The 20,531-nt window shown below is 44.1% G+C and overlaps 1 protein-coding gene and 1 pseudogene across 1 annotated transcript; one reads left to right on the top strand and one right to left on the bottom strand.

The window, feature by feature from the left end:
- Window positions 1-8,389: 8,389 nt before the first annotated feature.
- On the bottom strand, window positions 8,390-10,225 carry LOC123447263 (the record flags this gene model as incomplete). The annotated part of the gene is made up of 2 exons (XM_045123853.1): window positions 9,192-10,225; window positions 8,390-8,789 (listed from the first exon to the last, which is right to left on the bottom strand). Coding segments are annotated over exons 1-2 (1,434 nt in total), but the record flags the coding sequence as incomplete, so codon positions are not given.
- Window positions 10,226-12,221: 1,996 nt separating this feature from the next.
- On the top strand, window positions 12,222-14,122 carry LOC123450825 (annotated as a pseudogene).
- The last annotated feature ends 6,409 nt before the right edge of the window (window positions 14,123-20,531 follow it).

A 20,531-nucleotide genomic window follows, 5' to 3' on the forward strand; every position in this document is an offset into this window, starting at 1 on the left:
TGTTGAGATGAGATTGTAAATCGATTTGAATAGTTGTCGATTGACAGCATCCGTCCATGTCAATTTGTGAGCAAATCACTTTCTAACTTTGGTAACAGAATTTCAGAGCAGTTCTTTGATGTCTTGATCATGTACATGAGATGAAAATCGTTGTAATATAGTGCAGATGGGAATAGGGATCTATTGGAGAGCATACCATTGGTGTTGTCAACGTATGGGCACAAAACAAATAAACTAAACTAAACCATGCCCGAGTACTGAACACTTGAATAAATATGAACTATGTATAATATGCTCCTAGTTCATTGGTTATCTATAAATCTGAAATGAAACAAAAGAGTATTACCATAACCCTGCTAAAAGATCATCCAGGATCGGTCCTGTAAATGAAAAAGAAGTTTGATTTTTTCCTTTCAAATTATCATATCTAAATATCTAAGGTAACTATCTTAGCAAGCTTACCATCCATAGTTGAGTGAAGCTAAGATTGGTGCTTCTGCTTGTAGACCAGCACAATTAAGATGCCTCTTGTATCTTGTAGTAAAGGAAAACGGTGAGCTCTACTTGTGCACGTGCGCCTCATTGCTTGCCTCTTCCCCAAACTATGGATCAATTGCACCAGTAGTTTCCATAACGACAAAACGGAAAGCTTGATCACGTTCAAATGGATTTAATGATGAAAGGCAAACTTTTCCATGGGGCGTCCCTCTGCGGTACTTCCACTCTACATCAGACAACCTTTTATTAAATCTGAAATTTCATCTCCTTCACCTTACTCAAATCAAGCATCAATTATACATTATGGTTTATTTTGTTGTAAACAATATTTTATGACATAATTAATTGCCATGCATTAGAAGTAATAACAAATCATGAAGTTCTTTCGAGATACATTGTCAGTTACAAAATCTGTAAGACAACTGAAAGAGAAAAATATAAGAGCAACTCATGTCAGTAATAGATGACAGAATAATTTAACAAAATAAGCACAGGAGGTAGTAAAGATCTAATATAATCCAAAGCAAGATTCCATCTTAACAATTGAGAACCATTCCGTCCTAAGGAAATACAATATCTCACCCCCCACTACGCACCAAAGATGTGTAGGCCGGATCTAATACATTATTCTATTAGTTTAGGTAGAAATACAAATCTATTCAATCTACTCCATTAGAACAAATAAGTGGTAAGAGTACGCTGTGGGACCTGGGCATTGAGAAAAAACAGCCAGCTACAACCAGGCCCTCCTAGGAGCACATATCATTAGAGTAGATCTAGACCTCTCCCTATGTTGTCATTCTACTTGGTCAACTACAACAACATGTAAACGGACCAATTTGAGCTCATAATGTATAGTGAAACAAGTGGATTCATGTCTTCTCTCCTTTTTCTCATGCTTCAGACAGAAGGAACTCTCTTCGTTCCTTCATGATTCATCTCTTACCAACTCGAGAGATAAGAAAAAGGATAGAAATGTCAGCACTTGCTTACGAAGAAGAGGAAAATAGCAGCAGATAGAAAACTTGATGCTTCGGGGTAGCTAATCCACCAATTTTAAAACAGTTACAAAAGACAAGAATACCACATATTAAAATCCTACATTTTAACATACCTTGATGAATCTCTAATCAATTTTTTTGTCACCGAGATAATCAAAAGAAAAAGTTGTACACTCCTTTGAGCAAACAATCAACAACAACATAGTAATACAGGAAGAAATCAATAGAAGATATTTGTGGAAAACACCTGAATGGAAAACTTAATATATATATTAAAATGTTTGGGGCACCTAGGTGACTCGGCACCTAGGCCTATTATGGCAAGCCATTTTCATTGGTGCATTGCGTGCATTCAATGAAATAGTATCTTTCCATTTTTCATTTGCATATATATATTTTTTTAATCTAGATATATAGATTGACTATTCGTAACCCTGGGTGAGGAATAGTTATTTTTCACCCCTCCCTATTTTTTTATATCAATGCACCCTGATTTTATGTTCCATAATTTTTTTATTATTTCATACGTAAAAAGAGACTGTAACAAAATATATAGGCATCATAAAAAATATTTTATATCATGTAAAATTACAAACACAAAAACATAGTGTAAAATATACATAAAATATGATTTTTCTGGTCTTATGACCTATATTTTTGTTTTCTTATGTCAAACTTTACGTAATGAATCATTATAAATATAACAATTTGCATTTCAAATATAATTTATGAAATGAAATGATCGTAAAAATACCTCAGTTGAAGAATAAGTTATTCTGCATCCTAAGTGATGAATAGATATATATATATATATATATATATATATATATATATATATATATATATATACACTGGTGGAAAAAGGGCCTTTGGTCGCGGTTCGCAACTGCCATTAGTCGCGGTTGCGCAACCGCGACCAAATAGGCGCGACTAAAGGCCCCCCCCTTTAGTCGCGGTTGCTTAAGAATCGCAACTAAAGGCCCGTCCACGTGGGCGCCAGGCGGCCGTCGGGGCGGAGGACCTTTAGTCGCGGTTCTTCTGGCCAACCGCGACTAAAGGCCGCCACAGGGTATAGCCCCCCCCCCCTAAACCTGTTTTCTGTTTAATTTGTATTGTTTTATTTCTTTTGTGCTTTATTTTAATTTTGAAGGAGTTTCACATATTCTACGGTACTACATACATGCATATGAATGTACAATTTCAAACAAATTTGAAATTAGAACCAAAAAAAATTCAAGAGGAATATACAATATATATTCAATATCATCGGATGACCATATACAATTTTGAACAAGTTTCCATACATAATTTAATGCATATAAAGTTCTACGTCCTCGTAATGGTGTTCTCCTTTACGATGGAGGACTTCCCTCCTGAACCATCCAGCTAGTTCCTCTTGAAGTGGTCGGAAGCGAGCTTCTGGACTAAGCATCACCCGGAGGTTATTCCGCTGAGCATTGGTATCACTCGGAACCCGCTCAGAGGTGTATCTTCGGATCATCTCACAGACATAGTATCCACATAGATTGGTCCCCGCTGGCTGAATATCCCCACCATTCTTAGCCTTTGACCTTTTGAATTCTAGCTCTTTTTTGAATTCACCGACCTTTGTATCTACGAACCGTCTCCAAACCCTACGAGGCAAAGAAAATTAAATGAACAAGAGAGTTATTAGTTACTTGATATTAGGAAATGAACGAAATAGGCCGATCGATATAGAGCGCAAATGAATGAAAATAATTACTTCTGCAGCATTCTTCTCATGCCGCCCCAAAGCTTTGGATCCATATTCAGCGAGTCGTGGACGAGACATTCTGAGGTGTCAACTTTAATTACTAGCAGAATCCAGTGGAACCTGCGGACACGATACATGCACAGTACGTCATGCATAACTCATCGATTAGCCGGCCACATACCATGCATGGAGTAAACAAAAGAGAATGTGCTCAAGACAGAAACACCCACCCAAAATGGTAAGGAAATAGAATATCACTTTTGAGTTCCTGCTTTGTAAGAAACTGCCACAGGTCTGCCTCCATGTCGGCGGGGTGATGCTCCAACACATATCCATTAACGATGTGTGGGTCAATGAACCCAACATCATGGATGTTCCTTACTCTGCATTCCTTAATCTTCATTCTGCATGTATAATAGCGGACACAACAATATAGTTACGACATATATATAGTGCAGGCAATATGAACGAGATGGGGTATAAATAAATCACTTACAGAACGTAGCAACTGATGATAGATTTGTCGAGCTCGCGCAGATTGAAAAGCTGGAACAATTCACTCAGATGAATTTGTACATAGTAATGTTTGAAGTGATGCTCATATCTAACTTCCGCATAAATATAATCTTTGGCGTTTTTATTTTTTATGTAACCCTTGTACCATTTCAGCAGACCTTTCATTTGTGGAGGTAGATCCTCTTCCTGCGCAGGCTCGACGAGAGGCCCATTCTTCACATATGTAATTACTACCTCCTTCACTGGCGCCTCATCAAGGCCTAACATTTCACAAAGAGTAATACCTAAGTTGGCCGCTTGTTCTCTGGCACTCGTTACAGTCAATCCATGTACTGCCGCAGCTGCTATGATATCGGGGTCATCCGGACCGGCGGCTTTCACTATAAGCGGGGCAATCGATTGTTTACTTTGTTCCCCGAGCTGGGCAACTCGTTTCCCGCTTTTTTTACTTTCTAATTCCGTTTTCTCGGCCTCCTCCAAGGCTTTGTTCTCCTGGTTCTCCGCCCTCTCTTTCTTCTCCTTCAACATGAATGCCTGCCTACGAAGTTCACGTGCATAGTCGTCAGGCAGATTCTTCGCGGCTTGGGACGGTGTGCTCAAAAATAACTTAGCCCACTTCTTTTGCTCATCAGAAAATACTGGCTTGGGCTCGGGCTCTCTTTTCTTCTTGCAGTCCGCCTTCCATTTCTCATGATCAGCAGCCGCCCTCGCGGCAGTTTCCTCGGCACTACGTTCCCAAGGCCTTGTGGGGAGAGGCTTCAGTGATGGCTCCGGTACCTTTGTGGTCTTAGGTACATAAGGGTCCGGGTTAATAATCCAGGACTGCTTCTGCTTCTTTGCCGGAGGCGGATTGGGGGGTGGCGTCTGATCACCCGCCGGACGAGGACTGGGGGGCGGCGTCTGATCACCCGCCGGACGTTGTGGACTGGGGGGCGTCGGCTGACGTGACGGAGGTGTAGGTGAACCGTCACCACCACCACCACCACCGCCACCGCCACCGCCACCACCACCACCGTAGGGGGGTGGACTTGTTGTCCTTGGCGCCTCGCCTGGAAACTTGATAAACTTCTTTTGCCACAGAATGAAATGGCGCTTGACATCTCCAAGTCTTTTCTCCCCTTCAGGTGTAGCAATGTCAATCTCCAGGTCCTCAAACCCTTGGACTATGTCCTCCACCGTGACACGAGCATAGCCATCTTGAATTGGGTTGTTGTGGTGGAGTGCTCCAGGTAAACATGGTAAAGCACTGCTGATGGCTACCTTCATGGACATGTTCCCGATAGGATAATACAGATGACATTCTTTCATCTCCTTTATATCGTCCACGGGGTAGCGAGGAGGCTCCGGTGCAGTAATTTCGACCACCAGAGGCTCCGGTGCAGTAATTTCGATCGTCGGTGCATCTGCACCAGCTGGTGGGGCCTCCGTGGAAGCCACGCTGCTTCTCCGCTGCTGGCTTCCGAGATCCGCTGGATGATCTTCATGCTGCGCCCGAGCTACATCTCTTTCGGCTAATAGTACACTCACGGTTTTCTTCATCACATCCATTTCCGATGCCAACCGCGCCACAACATCTGCTTCCCGATCCATCTTTCTCTTACGGCTTCTGTAACCGTACGGGTCATCGTTCTGGGGGAACCCTATTTTCCACGGAATGTTCCCCATGCCTCGTACACGTCCTCCGTGTTCAGGATTCCCGAGGGCTTTTGTCAGCGCGTCGTTCTCTCTGTTGAACTTGATCTTCCCCTCTTGAGCATCCCTCATTGCGTCAATAAGGGCTTGGGTGGGTTTAATTAATTTGCCCCGGTAAACACACTCCCCTGTCTCCGGGTTCAGCGTTCCCCCATGCCCGTACCACCAGCTTTTGGCCCTTTGGTCCCATCCCTCCGTACCTGGACGGATTCCTCGCGCCCTCAGCTCGTTCTCCATCTTCTCCAACCTAGGCACCCAAATGCGATACCCTCCTGGCCCCATAATATGATTGTACTCCTTCTTAGCCGCATTTTCCTTATTTCTTTTCGATATTTGAATGAACTGCTCCGATTTCTTTTGCTTCACAAATTCTGGCCAATCATGTTTCAGTTTCTCATATTGTCCTTTGAAATCCGGAGTCTTGTTCTGCTTGACAAAGTCATGGGCTAGATTTTGCTTGAATTTTCGGAATGCGTCGGCCATCTTATGAAGAGCGAACTGTTTGACTAGCCTCCTCCTCTCCTTGTTTTCCTCAATCTTGTTACCCTCCTCATCGAATTTGTTGTATTCCGGAGGTAGAACGAAATGTTCCATAAGCTTCTTGAAGCAATCTTTTTTTGTTCTCTTATCGACAAAAGTGAAACCAGCAATTCGTGCCTTCTTTGGCTCATTCCACTCCTGGACGGTGATCGAGACGTTGTCTCTAACAACGGCTCCGCATTGGCTGACAAACTTGGTGGCGTTCTTGCGGGGCTCCAGCGGCCTGCCGGTTGCACTGTCGACAACCTCGATGGTGCATGTTTCTCCTTGTTTCATCGTCTTGGTTGCGCCACGCTTTGACGACGTACTCGATTGTTTCGACGATCCGGCCGAGGGCTGAAATAAGAAAGAGAGTCGCGCGCGTTAGTACACACATATTTATTCAAATCAGTTAGTTTGTATCACCAGAGGCTCAATGTATATATATACCTCGGCGCCGGAGGTGGTTGCTACTTCCATTTGAAGATCGTCGTTTATCGACGTTTGTTCGGCATCATCTTGCTGACGGCGCCCTTCATCTTCACCGTCAAGGTTCAGATAAGAAGAGATATCATCTTCTTGATCTTGTCCGGTCGGCACATATAGAATATCGTCGTTTATGATGCCGAACATATGTGCTTCACCGTCCGGATCATAGTTGTCCATAATCGGGTCAGCTCTATCGTCCGCCATTATGTCAGTCCTGAAAACATGTAGTAAAAACAAATTAATTAAGTGAAGAAGGGGGGCGGTGGCGGTGGCGGTGGCGAAAGGGCGGTGGCAAAAGGAGGGGGCGAGGAAGGGGTGGGAGAGGGTGTCGCGGTAGAGCGCGAGACGGGGCGGCAGACGACTACTTGGCCTCCCTTGTCCTATTTTTCTGGCTCCGCCACTGACCCTATCTCTAGGAATGTCTGCTTCCACTAACACACACGAGCATCAATGTTAAGTTTAGAACTTAAATTCTGATGGGTTAGGATATCACTGTATTCCTAACAAAGCTCCAAACTTGCAAGGTAAACATCTTATATTTGTGAACAGAGGGATTATTTCACTTGTTGCAAATATGGTATAAACTTAACCGAACACGAGAGCTCGTACACACGTTATATATAACAAAAAGATCTCAAGTATCCGGCCTTCATCGTCGTGAGACATATAACCATCACTATATATAAAAAAGACCCGGATTTCTATAGTACTTCCTCCGTTTCTAAATACAAGTCATTTTAAAGGTTTCATTAAAAAACTACATATGGATGTGCATAGACATACTTTAGAACGTAGATTCACTTATATTTAGGAACGGAGGGAGTAATACTAAGTGAATCAAGTATCCAACTTTTAAAGGAAAACTATTATTGACGGTGCAAGATTCATAGTGGCCGGCGGCATTGAGGGTGGGCGAGGGAGGCCGGTGATAGCGACCGGCGGCGCCGTACGTGGGCGAGACGGGGCGGCGTCGAGGGCGAGGGGCGACGGCGGGCGGCGTCGAGGGCAAGGGCGACGGCGGGCGGCGAGGGCGGCGTCGAGGGCGAGGGCGACGGCGGGCCGCGGCGTCGAGGGCGAGGGCGACGGCGGCAGGCCTTCGGCGCGCGCGGCAGAGAATCGGAGAAGACGAGAATCGGAGAAGACGGCGGCAGGCCCTTGTATTTATAGCCCCCCCCCTTTAGTCGCGGTTGGGGAGGCGACCCGCGACTAAAGGGAACTTTAGTCGCGGGTCGCCTCCCCAACCGCGACTAAAGGGTTTTTGGCGGGTTTTTGCGTTCCCGCGCCCCCCCCCTTTAGTCGCGGTTGGGGAGGCGACCCGCGACTAAAGGTAACCTTTAGTCGCGGTTGGCTAAACCAACCGCGACTAAAGGGTTTTTTTCGTTCCCGCGCGCAACGACCTTTAGTCGCGGTTGGTCTGGCCAACCGCGACTAAAGGTATTTTTCAAAATACTTTTCTTTTTCAATATCTTAAAAATACAAATAATATATCAAAAAATTCAGAAAAATAAAACTAATTCAATTCAATATGTTAAAAACACAAAAATTATATCAAAAAATTAAGAAAAATAAAACTAATTCAATTCAAAATGTTAAAAATACAAATAATATATCAAAAAGTTAAGAAAAATAAAACTTCTGGATTGATTACCTTCTGAGAGATTGCATTGAGGAATGCACATAGCTTCACAATGGCTACTCGAACATTTTGCGGCAGGAGCCCCCTCAAAGCAATCGGAAGCAATTGCGTCATAATCACGTGGCAGTCGTGAGACTTCAGGTTTTGGAACTTTTTCTCCGCCATGTTTATTATTCCCTTTATATTGGACGAGAATCCAGACGGGACCTTCATACTGCTCAGGCATTCAAAAAAGATGACCTTCTCTTCTTTGGTCAGAGCGTAGCTGGCACGACCTTGAAACCATTCCCGATGCCGGTCATCAGGGTCTTTCAAACGTTGCTGGTCCTGCCGTGCTTCCTTTGTATCATTTGTCTTCCCATACACGCCCAAGAAGCTTAGGAGGTTCACGCAAATATTCTTCGTAACGTGCATCACGTCGATTGCAGAGCGGACTTCTAGGACTTTCCAATATTCTAGCTCCCAGAATATAGATTTCTTCTTCCACATGGCTGCGTGCCCGTCAGCTCCCTTCGGAACTGATTGTCCGCCAGGACCCTTTCCAAAGATGACTTTCAAATCCTTGACCATATCAAATACCTCAGCACCAGTGCGTTCCGCAGGCTTCGGCCGGTGATCTGCCTTGCCGTTGTAATGCTTGCCTTTCTTTCTTACTGGATGAATTTTCGGAAGAAATCGACGATGCCCAAGGTACACGTTCTTCTTACAATTTGGCAAATGTACACTTTCAGTCTCATGTAAGCAGTGCGTGCATGCATTGTATCCCTTATTTGACAGTCCCGAAAGGTTACTAAGAGCAGGCCAATCGTTGATGGTTACGAAAAGCAACGCTCGTAGGTCAAATTCCTCTTCTTTGTGCTCATCCCACACACGGACACCAGGTCTGCCCCACAGCTGTAAAAGTTCATCAACTAATGGCCTTAGGTACACATCGATGTCGTTTCCGGGTTGCTTCGGACCTTGGATGAGCACTGGCATCATAATGAACTTCCGCTTCATGCACAACCAAGGAGGAAGGTTGTAGATGCATAGAGTCACGGGCCAGGTGCTATGGCTGGAGCTCTGCTCGCCAAAAGGATTCATGCCATCTGTACTTAGACCAAATCTTATGTTCCTTGCGTCAGCTGCAAAATCTTTGAACTCTCTGTCGATCTTTCTCCATTGCATTCCATCTGCGGTGTGTCTCAACTCCCCGTCCGACTTACGGTCCTCTTTGTGCCATCGCAACAACTTGGCATGCTCTTTGTTCCTGAACAAACGTTTCAACCGTGGTATTATAGGAGCATACCACATCACCTTGGCGGGAACCCTCTTCCTGGGTTTCTCGCCCTCAACATCGTCACCAGGGTCATCGCCTCTCATCTTATAACGCAATGCAGTGCATACCGGGCATTCATTCAAATTCTCGTATTCACCGCGGTAGAGGATGCAGTCGTTGATGCATGCATGTATCTTCAGAACCTCTAAACCTAGAGGGCATACAACCTTCTTTGCTTCGTACGTACTGGCGGGCAACTCGTTATTCTTTGGAAACATATTCTTCAACATTTTCAGCAAGTTTTCAAATGCCGAGTCAGCTACACCTGCCTGTGCCTTCCATTTCAGCAAATCCAGTGTGCAGCCCAGCTTTTTCAGACCATCATCGCATCCGGGGTACAACGACTTTCTGTGATCCTCTAACATGCGATCCAAATTCTCCCTCTCCTTTTCAGTTTCGCAGCGTCTCCGTGCATCAGCAATGGTCCGACCAAGATCATCAACGGTCTCATCACGTGCCTCTTCTTCACCTTCACCTTCCCCTTCACCTTCCCCTTCACCTTCAGCATCCTCCATGAAAGTATCACCGAAATGAGCAAGATAGCTTTCATCCATGAAATCATCCCCTTCTTCATCTTCTTCCATTATAACCCCTCTTTCTCCATGCTTGGTCCAACAATTATAGCTTGGCATGAAACCGTGCCGAAGCAGGTGCAGGTGAACTTCTCTTGAGGAAGAGTAACCCTTCTGATTCTTACAGTCAACACATGGACAGATAACAAAACTCTTCTGCTTGTTCGCATTAGCCACTACGAGGAAATCTTTCAAACCCGTAGTGAACTCGCGGGAGAGTCGGTTACCGTACATCCATTGCCGATTCATCTGCATTATTATAATATAAAATATATAATTAACCATCATGCATTTGTTAAACTAACTAGCTATAAACAATAGAAATTAAACAATGAACAACACACATGCATATTTTATCAATGACACACATGCATGAAAGGTTCAAGTTGCTAACCGCGATCGAGGAGGAAAAAATAAATGAGGAACCTCAAGTGTGGCTCCAACACTTCATATCATGTTTGTTTCACGCTCTTGGGGCATTTCATCAAACACCTTGTGTGCATAAGAGGAACCAAAAGCAAACCTACACCCCCTTGTGAAGCTTGTGAAGAGAAGTGGCACCAAATGGCTAAGTGAGTGTGCTGAACTGGTATCTATAGGGGAGGAGATTTAGTCGCGGTTGGCATGGCAAACCGCGACTAAAGGCCTTTGGGCACCTCTAGTCGCGGTTGGCCTGGCCAACCGCGACTAAAGCCCCTCACGTGCACCAGCTGGCCACCGAGCGCCCTGGCCCAGGCCTTTGGTCGCGGTTCGTCTGCCGAACCGCGACTAAAGAAATCATTAGTCGCGGTTCCTACAGTGTCGCGACTTATGGGGCTGGACGGAAGCCTCTTTTTCTACCAGTGATATATATATATGTTTGTGCGTGCGTGTGTTAGCTTGCTTCTGTACTACGTCAATAAACATAAAATGTTTAAATATCTAGATTAGAAAATGGAGCAAAAACTTTTTCTTGGAAAGATGTTATGATTTTTTCTTTTAGCAACTTAATGTTACTTCCGTAAGGTGTGTAGATGAACTGAAAGCTACGGCTCCTGTGACATGAAGATATAGAAAAAGCTTGAGTCAAGTATGAAAAAAACTTTTGTCGAACTTGAAGAATATGTTTGCAACGAAAGATAAATATGACATGTATGTATTATTAGGTGGAGTCATTTGTTTTTATGTTATATTACTTCTTTAGTTTGGTATTATCATGTGACGAAGAGTCCACTTAGATGTGTATTCGTATGTATTCCCAATATTTTCATTCGTAAGGAGACTTGATTGCAACGGAAGAAGAAAATTGAAATTTATGTATATAATATTATGTGGAGCCATCAACTCTTATGTTATCTCCCCTAATAATAAAGCGCGGAGCGCTTCTGTCGTACGTTGTTGGCCTTTTTGCAAAAAGGCCCCTCTCTTTCTTGAAAATCAACCCGCTGTCCTTTTGTAAGTTAAAAAACGTTTCAGTTTTTCACAACCCCCCCCATTAGTTAGAACACACCCACCGCTCGTCCCCTGCCTTCCAATCCCCATCTTCATCTTCACCTCCAGCGCACCGCCACCTCCTGCCGCGCCCGTCCTGCCTCATCGCGCGCCGCCGGCCCACCGGTGTGCGCCGTCCTCACGAACCTGGGCTTCCGGAGGCGCTCCCTGCCTGGAGGTGCTGCTGCTCCATCCCGGTCCTCGCGCACCCGCCGTCGCCGGCCAGTGCCGCCACCGGAGCACGCACCCGCACACGCGCCCCCAGCGATCTCTGCCGACGACGAGCTGAGGATGCCCGGAGCAGCGACCAGGTCATGCCGGCGCCCTTCTCTTCTCCTTCCTCCCATTTTCCCTCCCCTGCTCTCTCTCTCTCTCTCTCTCTGACGCATCTCCCTCTCTTCGTTCTTTTCTCTGCAGGAGCATGGCTGAAGCCCCGTGGGATATCGCCGCCGCAGTCGACCACCACCGGCTCGTGCCCCACGGCCGCCGGGAATGGATCCCCTGTGCCTGGATATGCTCGGATCCGGTCGGGCCCCATCATTCCCGCGCCGCCGGACCTCATATCCCCAAACCTATCCCGTAGATGATTCGCCCCCAGACACGTCTACAGGTACAGATTCGTGAGAGGATACAATTCATCTAGAGAAACATATTTTCCCCCTTGTGTAGTCTGAAGATGTCTTGTCAGCTTGACGTGGAGGTTTGATTACTCCAAGCCTTTGAAGAGAAACATATTTTCCCCCTTGGTGTAGTGTGAAGATGTCTTGTCAGCTTGATGTGGAGGTTTGATTACTCGAAGCCTTTGAAGGTAAGGCAGTCTTTTCTGTAATTTATTTGTGTACCGCCAACCCCTGACTCCCTCTATGTTTAGCTCCATGATGTTGGCCATAAGATCCAACTTTTCCTAAAAAAGAGAACTTCAGGGCATAGCTTTTATCTTTCTAATTCCTTTTGTAGCAAACAAATATCTCCAACTGTGATATACCATTACTCAGGTTGTGGTATCTTATGGATCGTTGCATTTATTTCTTTAGGCATCTTCGAGTACTGGATCTGACTGAAGATTATTTCCATGAGGAGGAGAGCGAGGTGGTGGATTGGATCTCCAAGTTTCCAGAGTGCAACACGTCCCTGGAGTCACTTGTATTTGACTGTATTACAACTTCGAGGCCCTGGAGGCACTTGTTGCACGCTCACCAGCTCTGTGGCGTCTGCGTGTTAATGATCATGTATCGATAGAGTTGTGTCGTCTTATGGCAAGGGCACCCCATCTAACTCACCTTGGCACCGGATCATTTCGATCTGAGCCAGGCCCTGGCGGTGCCTTGTCTGTGTCTGAGCTTGCTACCTGTTTTGCAGCGTCGAGATCACTTGTTTGTTTATCAGGTTTCTTGGACGTCAATGGAGCGTACCTCCCAGCAATCTACCAAGTTTGTCCCAATCTCACTTCCCTCAATTTTAGCTTTGCGGCTCTAACTGACGAAGAGTTCATACCAGTTATTCGCCACTGCATCAATCTTCGCACTTTATGGGTAAGTATTTTGTGAATTTTCCTGTCGGTCACATTGATAGATATATTGGTTTATGTACTTTGACATCAGGTCTTGGTGTTCCAATTTCTTATTCTAGGTTCTTGATACTGTGGGTGATGAAGGCCTTCGGGCTGTGGCTGAAACATGCTCAAATCTCCGTGAGCTCCGGGTTTTTCCTCTGGATGCCACTGAGGATTCTGAGGGCTCAGTCTCAGATATTGGTCTCCAGGCAATCTCGGAAGGCTGCCGGAAGCTCGAGTCGATTCTCTACTTCTGCCAGCGCATGACAAATGCAGCAGTTGTTGCCATGTCCGAGAACTGCCCTGACCTTTTGGTGTTCCGCCTCTGTATTATGGGCCGCCACCGCCCTGATCGGATTACTGGGGAGCCCATGGATGAGGGTTTCGGGGCGATTGTGATGAACTGCAAGAAGCTCACCAGACTTTTAGTCTCTGGCCTGCTCACCGATAAGGCGTTTGCACACATTGGAAAACATGGAAAACTCATAAAGACTCTGTTTGTTGCCTTTGTTGGGAATAGTGACATGCCTCTTAAACATGTGTTTGAGGGATGCACTAGGTTGCAGAAGTTTGAGGTCAGAGACAGCCCTTTTGGCGACAAAGGACTGCTCTCTGGTCTGAACTATTTTTACAACATGAGGTTCTTTTGGATGAACTCATGCAGGCTAACTGTTAGGGGTTGTGGGGATGTAGCTCAGCAAATGCCTAATCTGGTGGTTGAAGTAATGAAGGAAAAGGAAGGGGAAATCGATACCGTTGATAAGCTGTACCTGTATCGATCATTGGCAGGACCAAGGGAAGACGCTCCATCATTTGTCAACATCTTGTAGTACTGCCATTGAAGAAGTTTGTTGTAAGGTCATGTTTGTTCTACTATTCCTGACCATTGCTGTTGTATTCCTGTTCAAGTATTGCCAGAGCCAGAGAGGAAGATCCCCGCGGATGATTTTGAATTGCGGGAAATATGAATGCATCATTAATTAAGCAGATCATCAATTATTCTTTTCTGGGCTGATTGAGTCGAGGCTTGAACCTGTACGAGGTTTCTTTGATGTATGTATCTTAGTGAGGCATCTCACCTTATTCCCAACGGAATCTGAGCTATTTTCCTGGCCAGCACCAGACTGATGCCTTTGTTGTACCATAGTTGAGTTGTCGAAACTGATTAGTGATTTCACAGAGACTGGCTGAAGGTCGACTCCAATTTGGCAGCAGATTTTACATGGTTCCTTTTGCCCTCGAGTCTGCAGCCATTGATGTTTTGCCATGTACTGTTCAATCTATCTGCTCACACGAAGGAACGGCATTATCTACGTTGGAATGTTCCATAAACTTTTTGCCTTGTATTTTAGATTATCCTAGCTACGATAAATTTCCTCTTCCCATTTTTTTATAGTTTCCACAACTTATTTTTGTAGATCAATGTAGACCACTACCACTTTTCTTGGTCACAACCTTCTGCTGTTATTAATCAAGAAGATATTGGATGATGAAATTCAGTCAACATCAATTTGTTATCATGTTCTCCTTGCTTTGTTGCCTGTTCATTTGCCATGATCATGCTATACTTTGATTATGACTGCTCTGCGGCTACCACCATAGCAAATAAATGCCCTCTGCCTGTGTATTGGCACATGATAAGGACATGACCTACTAATAATTTGATCTCAAGAGTGGTCCTTGGTCCTTGTTTCATGTAGATCTGCATGGCATCTACTGTCAGATGGGGATTTGCCTTTCCATCCTTCTCCTCTGCGGATGCCTGGAGGCGTCAAAAGCTCAAAACTCCCAATGGGCAGAGCTGCAACTTCCACAACGCAAGAGGAAAAATGTAATGGTCTTACTCCCTGACAATAGTAACATATACTCTTATGTTACAAAATAATTGGCTAGACAAAGGTTGCGTGTCCTGATGATTTTTAGATCTCTACCTTCCCTGACGGGCTGGCCATCACTCGATTCTAGCTTGTTATGACTAATCTCACTCTTATTTTACAAAAAGGACTCTTAATGTTAAAGTGGGTAAAGCAATCTGGTCCTCCGTCACCAGCTTTAGGGCATCCCCAAGGCTAATTCGCAAATTTTATGATGCAACACAGGGACATATATTATTAGGGAGAGATGAAATGGGATGAAAGAGATGATGCTTCAATTTGTCTACCAAACGACAATGCCTTTTTTTAATAGCGTCAATTGTTATTGTACTGCAAGTCGTTTGGGCCAAGCCCAAAATTCACAAAATGTTCAAGAAAAATATTTATTTAAAAAAGATTCATTTTCCAAAAAAAACTGGAAATTCATAAAAACAATACTTAATTTTAAAACATTTAACATTTAACCTTGTCATCGACAATTATTAAAAATCCATATAAAAATGATGCACAATAACACATGAAACAAGTTTTGCCAAAAACAATAAAAAAATATTATTCAAAAAATATTTATAAAAAATATGTTGTACACACAAATGACATTTCCAATCAAAAAAACGTTATTATCACACTATAAAAAAATCCTTTGGAAAAAAATTAACAATTTATCTCTTACAACAAATTTTAAAAATTAATAAAAAATTAACTATTATAAAAAAATTCATCCAGTTTTTATGTAAGCAGTACCTAATATTTTAAAATAAAACATTTAACATTATTATACACATTTATTTCAATTAATGTCGCATAATGGCACAACAAGCACATTTTATATTTTTTTCCTACCCGGTACACCGCACGGGCATTTGTACTAGTATAGCAAATATGTCCGTGCACGATAATGAAAGAAAAATTATATTGTTGTTCTTTACTAAAAATCACAACGTATAAAGCACAAGAATCAAAATATCGTAGAAGAATATTTTTAGTTCATATTGTAAGCATCTACAAAACCACACCCATCCGCGTGAAAAGTTGTAGTCAAGGAAGAAGAATATTCGAAAAATAAGAAAAAGATTCCCTTCGATCTAAATTAATTGTCATAGCTTTGGTACAATTTTATAGAAGGTAGGAAGTAGTAAAATTTAGGACAACAGAATTTCGATTATCCCAATGTTATGACACACTACTAGGAAAAGGCCTGCTAATGGCGCACCTGTTTTGGCTACTAATGGCGCACTACAGGTGTGCCACTAGCATCACGCCATTAGAATTTTTTACTAATGTATCTGGTATACTAATGGCGCACCAGGCAGTGCGTCATTAGTATAGCCCATGGTGCTCCATTAGTATGCCTCCGAGGGCATATATACTAATGACGCACCAGGCAGTGCGCCATTAGTATAGCCCATAGTGCTCCATTAGTATGCCTCCCAGGGCATATATACTAATGGCGCACCAGGCAGTGCGCCATTAGTATAGCCCATTGTGCTCCATTAGTATGCCTCCCAGGGCATATATACTAATGGCGCACCAGGCAGTACTCTATTAGTATAGCCCAGGGAGGGAGCGGAGGGCGGACTGCCTGCCTGCGGCGTCGCCAACGGTCGGGAAATCCTCGGCCGGCGCGCTTATTGATCGCGCTCGCTAATTGCTGCGATCTCGCAGTGGATTTGCGGAGGGGATGGGTGAGGATGGTCTGCGCGATGGCCATGCCCACGTTGCCGGCCCCGATGACGAAGATCTTGGTGAGGCGGCGGTGCGGGACGGCGGAGGAGGTCGGGGTGACCGGGCAGCCGTCGGCCACCGGCTGGAAAAAGCCCGACGAGGCGCCACCGGCGTCGAAGCCCAGCTCCGACAGCGACGAAGCCTTGTGCATCCTCGACGGGGTGGGGTGGGGTGGGGTGGTGACGCTCCACGACGGCCTTGCCTGGCGGCCGTGGTGGTTCGGGCCGGGGAGGAGAGGATGAGGGCGAGAGGGGGCTTGCTAGGTTTGGGGTCGTGGGTGGCAGAGAAATAACTTTTTTTTTGCAAAACTACTAATGACGCACCACCACCTGGTGCGCCATTAGTAACCCTGGTTACTAATGACGCACCAGGTGGTGGTGCGTCATTAGTAGTTTTGCAAAAAAAAAGTAGTGGCGCACTGGCTGAGTGGTGCGCCATTACTAGTTAAACTAGTAATGACGCACTCTACCCCGGTGCGTCATTAGTACTTTTGGAAAAAAAATTGTTAGTAGTGGCGCACCGTGTGTGTTGTGCGCCATTAGTGTCCATCACACTAATGGCGCACCTGCACATGATGCGCCACTGCTATATAGTAGTGGCGCGCCACTTGTCTGGTGCGTCATTAGTGTTTATATTATCTATAGCCCTTTTTCTAGTAGTGACATATCTACACTGTTTATTTTGCGAGGCCATACCGTTTTATTTATTTTATTACATGTAGCATCTTGTACATATATACATGCATGCAAAGCTCTAAATGATCCAAAGACGTGTTTTATCACTCAAGAAGCCATGTTGTATGCAGTTTTTTCTTTTTTGGCTCTTGTTTTTTCCAAAAGCAGCCCCACACACTCCACATCTTATCCACGCTTCAGGACTGTGGCGGCCGTTGGCTCCCATGGCTCCCCGCACGCGGTTGAGGCCATCTCTCCTTCCGCTTCGGTAGCCCGCTTAGGCTGGTTGTAATAGGTAGTATCATATACTAGTATCATGCATATGATATTAGTGTATGCAGGGCCGGCCTTGGCGGGGGCGAACGGGGCGGCCGCCCCGGGCCCCCAAAACTCAGGGGCCCCCTCCCAGGTATACATACGTAGAGTATTTGCAGGGTATTTGTACATGCAGGCTGCCAGGCTACAATGATTCAGACTTTAAAGCCTCGAAGGCTGGTTCAGGGCCTGGTGCCACAGCCAAACGAAGCCTGATCCGTTGGCGGCGCTGGCGCTGGCGCTGATTAATCTGTACCAGGAAAGGAAAGGGTCAAAGAACCGCTGGTTTGACTAAACAAAAGGAAAGGAATCGCTGAATTAACGTACATGCACAGAAACATGGAAAGGAAAGGGTCCATCACGGTATGTTTCCTATCTCTGTGTTGCTTTTCCTCTAACTGCCGCTGCCGCTGTTTGTCGCCGCGACGCCGCTATCTTGCTCCAGCCAGGCTCCAGCGCCCTGTCTCCCTGACTGGCTGACTCGCTCGTTCAAGTTTCAACACTCGCCGCGACGCCGCCCGGCCGCCGTCTTGCTCCTGACGAAGACGTTGGTAGTCTGCAGGCCGCTGTAGCAGGTATGTATCTTCTGAACTCCTAGTTTACATCTAGATACCCAGAAGCCCTAATCGTTTTTAGTTAATCTAATATTTTAATTAACTAATAGCTATGTGCTTATTTTAAAAGCTAATTGTTCCTTTCAATTTCACCAAGGTCATGTCAGGTCCGGGTAGAAAATATCCATCTGGAAGTCTTAAAAGAAAAAAGAAGCAGGAGGTAAATGAGGAGAAAGAGGCATTGAGTGGATCAATTTTCAAATATTATAAGGGCAACACGAGCACTTCAAGAAATCCAGATGAGTTGGCGATAGTTCTTGTGAATGACCAAACTAATGCCAATCGAAAAGATGATGATCATACTCCTACAGAAGACGATGTTGACATCAACATGGATGATATCAATGTGAGTGATCATGAGCCCATATTTAATTCATCTCCGATAGAATCTACTAGTATTGATGAGGAACCGGTTATTACTGTGGATATTTATGATCCAATCAACTGGGGTAGTCTTGATAACAAAGCTAGGGACATATTAGTGGAAAAGGGGCCTAAAAGGGAAGAAGAAAATACTACATATCCTTTGGATGGAAATTTACGACATTTTGCGTATAGCCATTACTCAAGAAAAATGAGCAATGGAGAAGTGCGTGATAGGAGATGGTTAGTTTTTTCAAAACACGCAAAAAAAGTGTTTTGTTTTTGCTGTAAGCTTTTCAATTGTGATAAATGCAAGAGTGCGTTGGGGCATGATGGGTTTTGTGATTGGCGGCATATTAGTGAGAGACTTAAAGAACATGAAGCTAGTGTCGACCACATCACCAACATGAACTCTTGGAATGAACTGAGAATTCGACTGAGTAAGCATGAAACAATTGATAAAGAGTTACAACAACAAATCACAAAGGAGAAGGAACGCATAAGGCAAGTTTTATTGAGGATAGTTGCCATTGTGAAATTTCTTGGTAAGCGTAATTTGGCTTTTAGAGGATCCAGCGAGCAACTTTATGACGATTCAAATGGCAATTTCTTAGCTTGTGTGGAGATGGTTGCGGAATTCGATTTCGTAATGCAAGATCATCTTAGGCGTATTCAAAACAAAGATATCCATTACCATTATCTTAGCCATAAAATTCAGAACGAGTTGATTTCTCTTATGGCTCTTGACATTAGAAATTCTATCATCAAGATTGTCAAAGTGGCCAAATATTTCACTGTTATCCTAGATTGTACCCCGGATGTGAGTCATCAAGAACAAATGAGTTTCTTGGTTCGATGTGTTCATATGTTTGATGGAAAATACAAATTGTGGAGTACTTTCTTGGTTTTTTGGTAGTGGAGGACACATCAGGTTTGGGAATTTTCAATGTATTGGTTGATTCTATGATGTCCTTCGGTCTTAATATTGATGACATTAGGGGCCAAGGTTATGACAATGGATCTAACATGAAAGGAAAATACAAGGGGGTTCAAAGTCGGTTGCTTGAGGTAAATCCAAGAGCTTTGTATATGCCATGTGCTTGCCATAGTCTCAATCTCACTCTTTGTGATATGGCTAAATCTTCTGGTAAAGCTGTTTCTTTTTTTGGAATTGTGCAACGAATATATGTACTATTTAGTGGTTCTACCAAAAGATGGAAAGTTTTTGTGAGCCATGTGAAAGATTTAACTGTGAAATCTTTGAGCAATACTCGCTGGGAGAGTCGGATTAAAAGTGTAAAAGCAATTAGATATCAAGCTCCTAGCATAAGATCAGCTCTACTTGAGTTAAGTGAAGATAGTGGTACAGAACCCAAGGATAGGAGTGATGCAAAAAATTTGTTTGATGTGCTTGGCAGCTATGAGTTCATACTTGGCATGGTCATTTGGCATGACATTCTATTTGCTGTAGATACAGTGAGCAGGAAGCTGCAATCACCATCCATGTGTATTGAGTCTGCCTTAACGCAAATAGATGGTATGAGGACTTATTTTGACACTTATAGAGAGGAAGGGTTTGTTTCTAGTGTGGTAATTGCCAAAACAATTGCAGCTGAAATGGGTGTTGAGCCATCATTTCCAGTAAAACGTCGTGTTTCTAGGAAGAAACAATTTGATGAAGATGACAATGATGAAGCAATGTTTGAAGCTGAGAAGGATTTTAAAGTCAATTATTTTTTGGTCATGGTTGATAAGGCGATCACTTCACTAAAAAACAGATTTGAAGAACTTGAATCATTCAAAAAAATATTTGGATTTTTAATGAGTTCGACGACCTTGAAGTCATTGGAGCATTCTGAACTTAAAAACAGTTGCACTAAATTTGCAAGTTCTTTCTCCTCAAGTGGTTCATGTGATGTTGATTTAAATGATCTGATTTCTGAGTTAACTGTTATACAGTCAACTTTG

The sequence above is a fragment of the Hordeum vulgare genome, chromosome 4H, assembly GCF_904849725.1.
Source record: "Hordeum vulgare subsp. vulgare chromosome 4H, MorexV3_pseudomolecules_assembly, whole genome shotgun sequence".
Lineage (NCBI taxonomy): Eukaryota > Viridiplantae > Streptophyta > Magnoliopsida > Poales > Poaceae > Hordeum > Hordeum vulgare.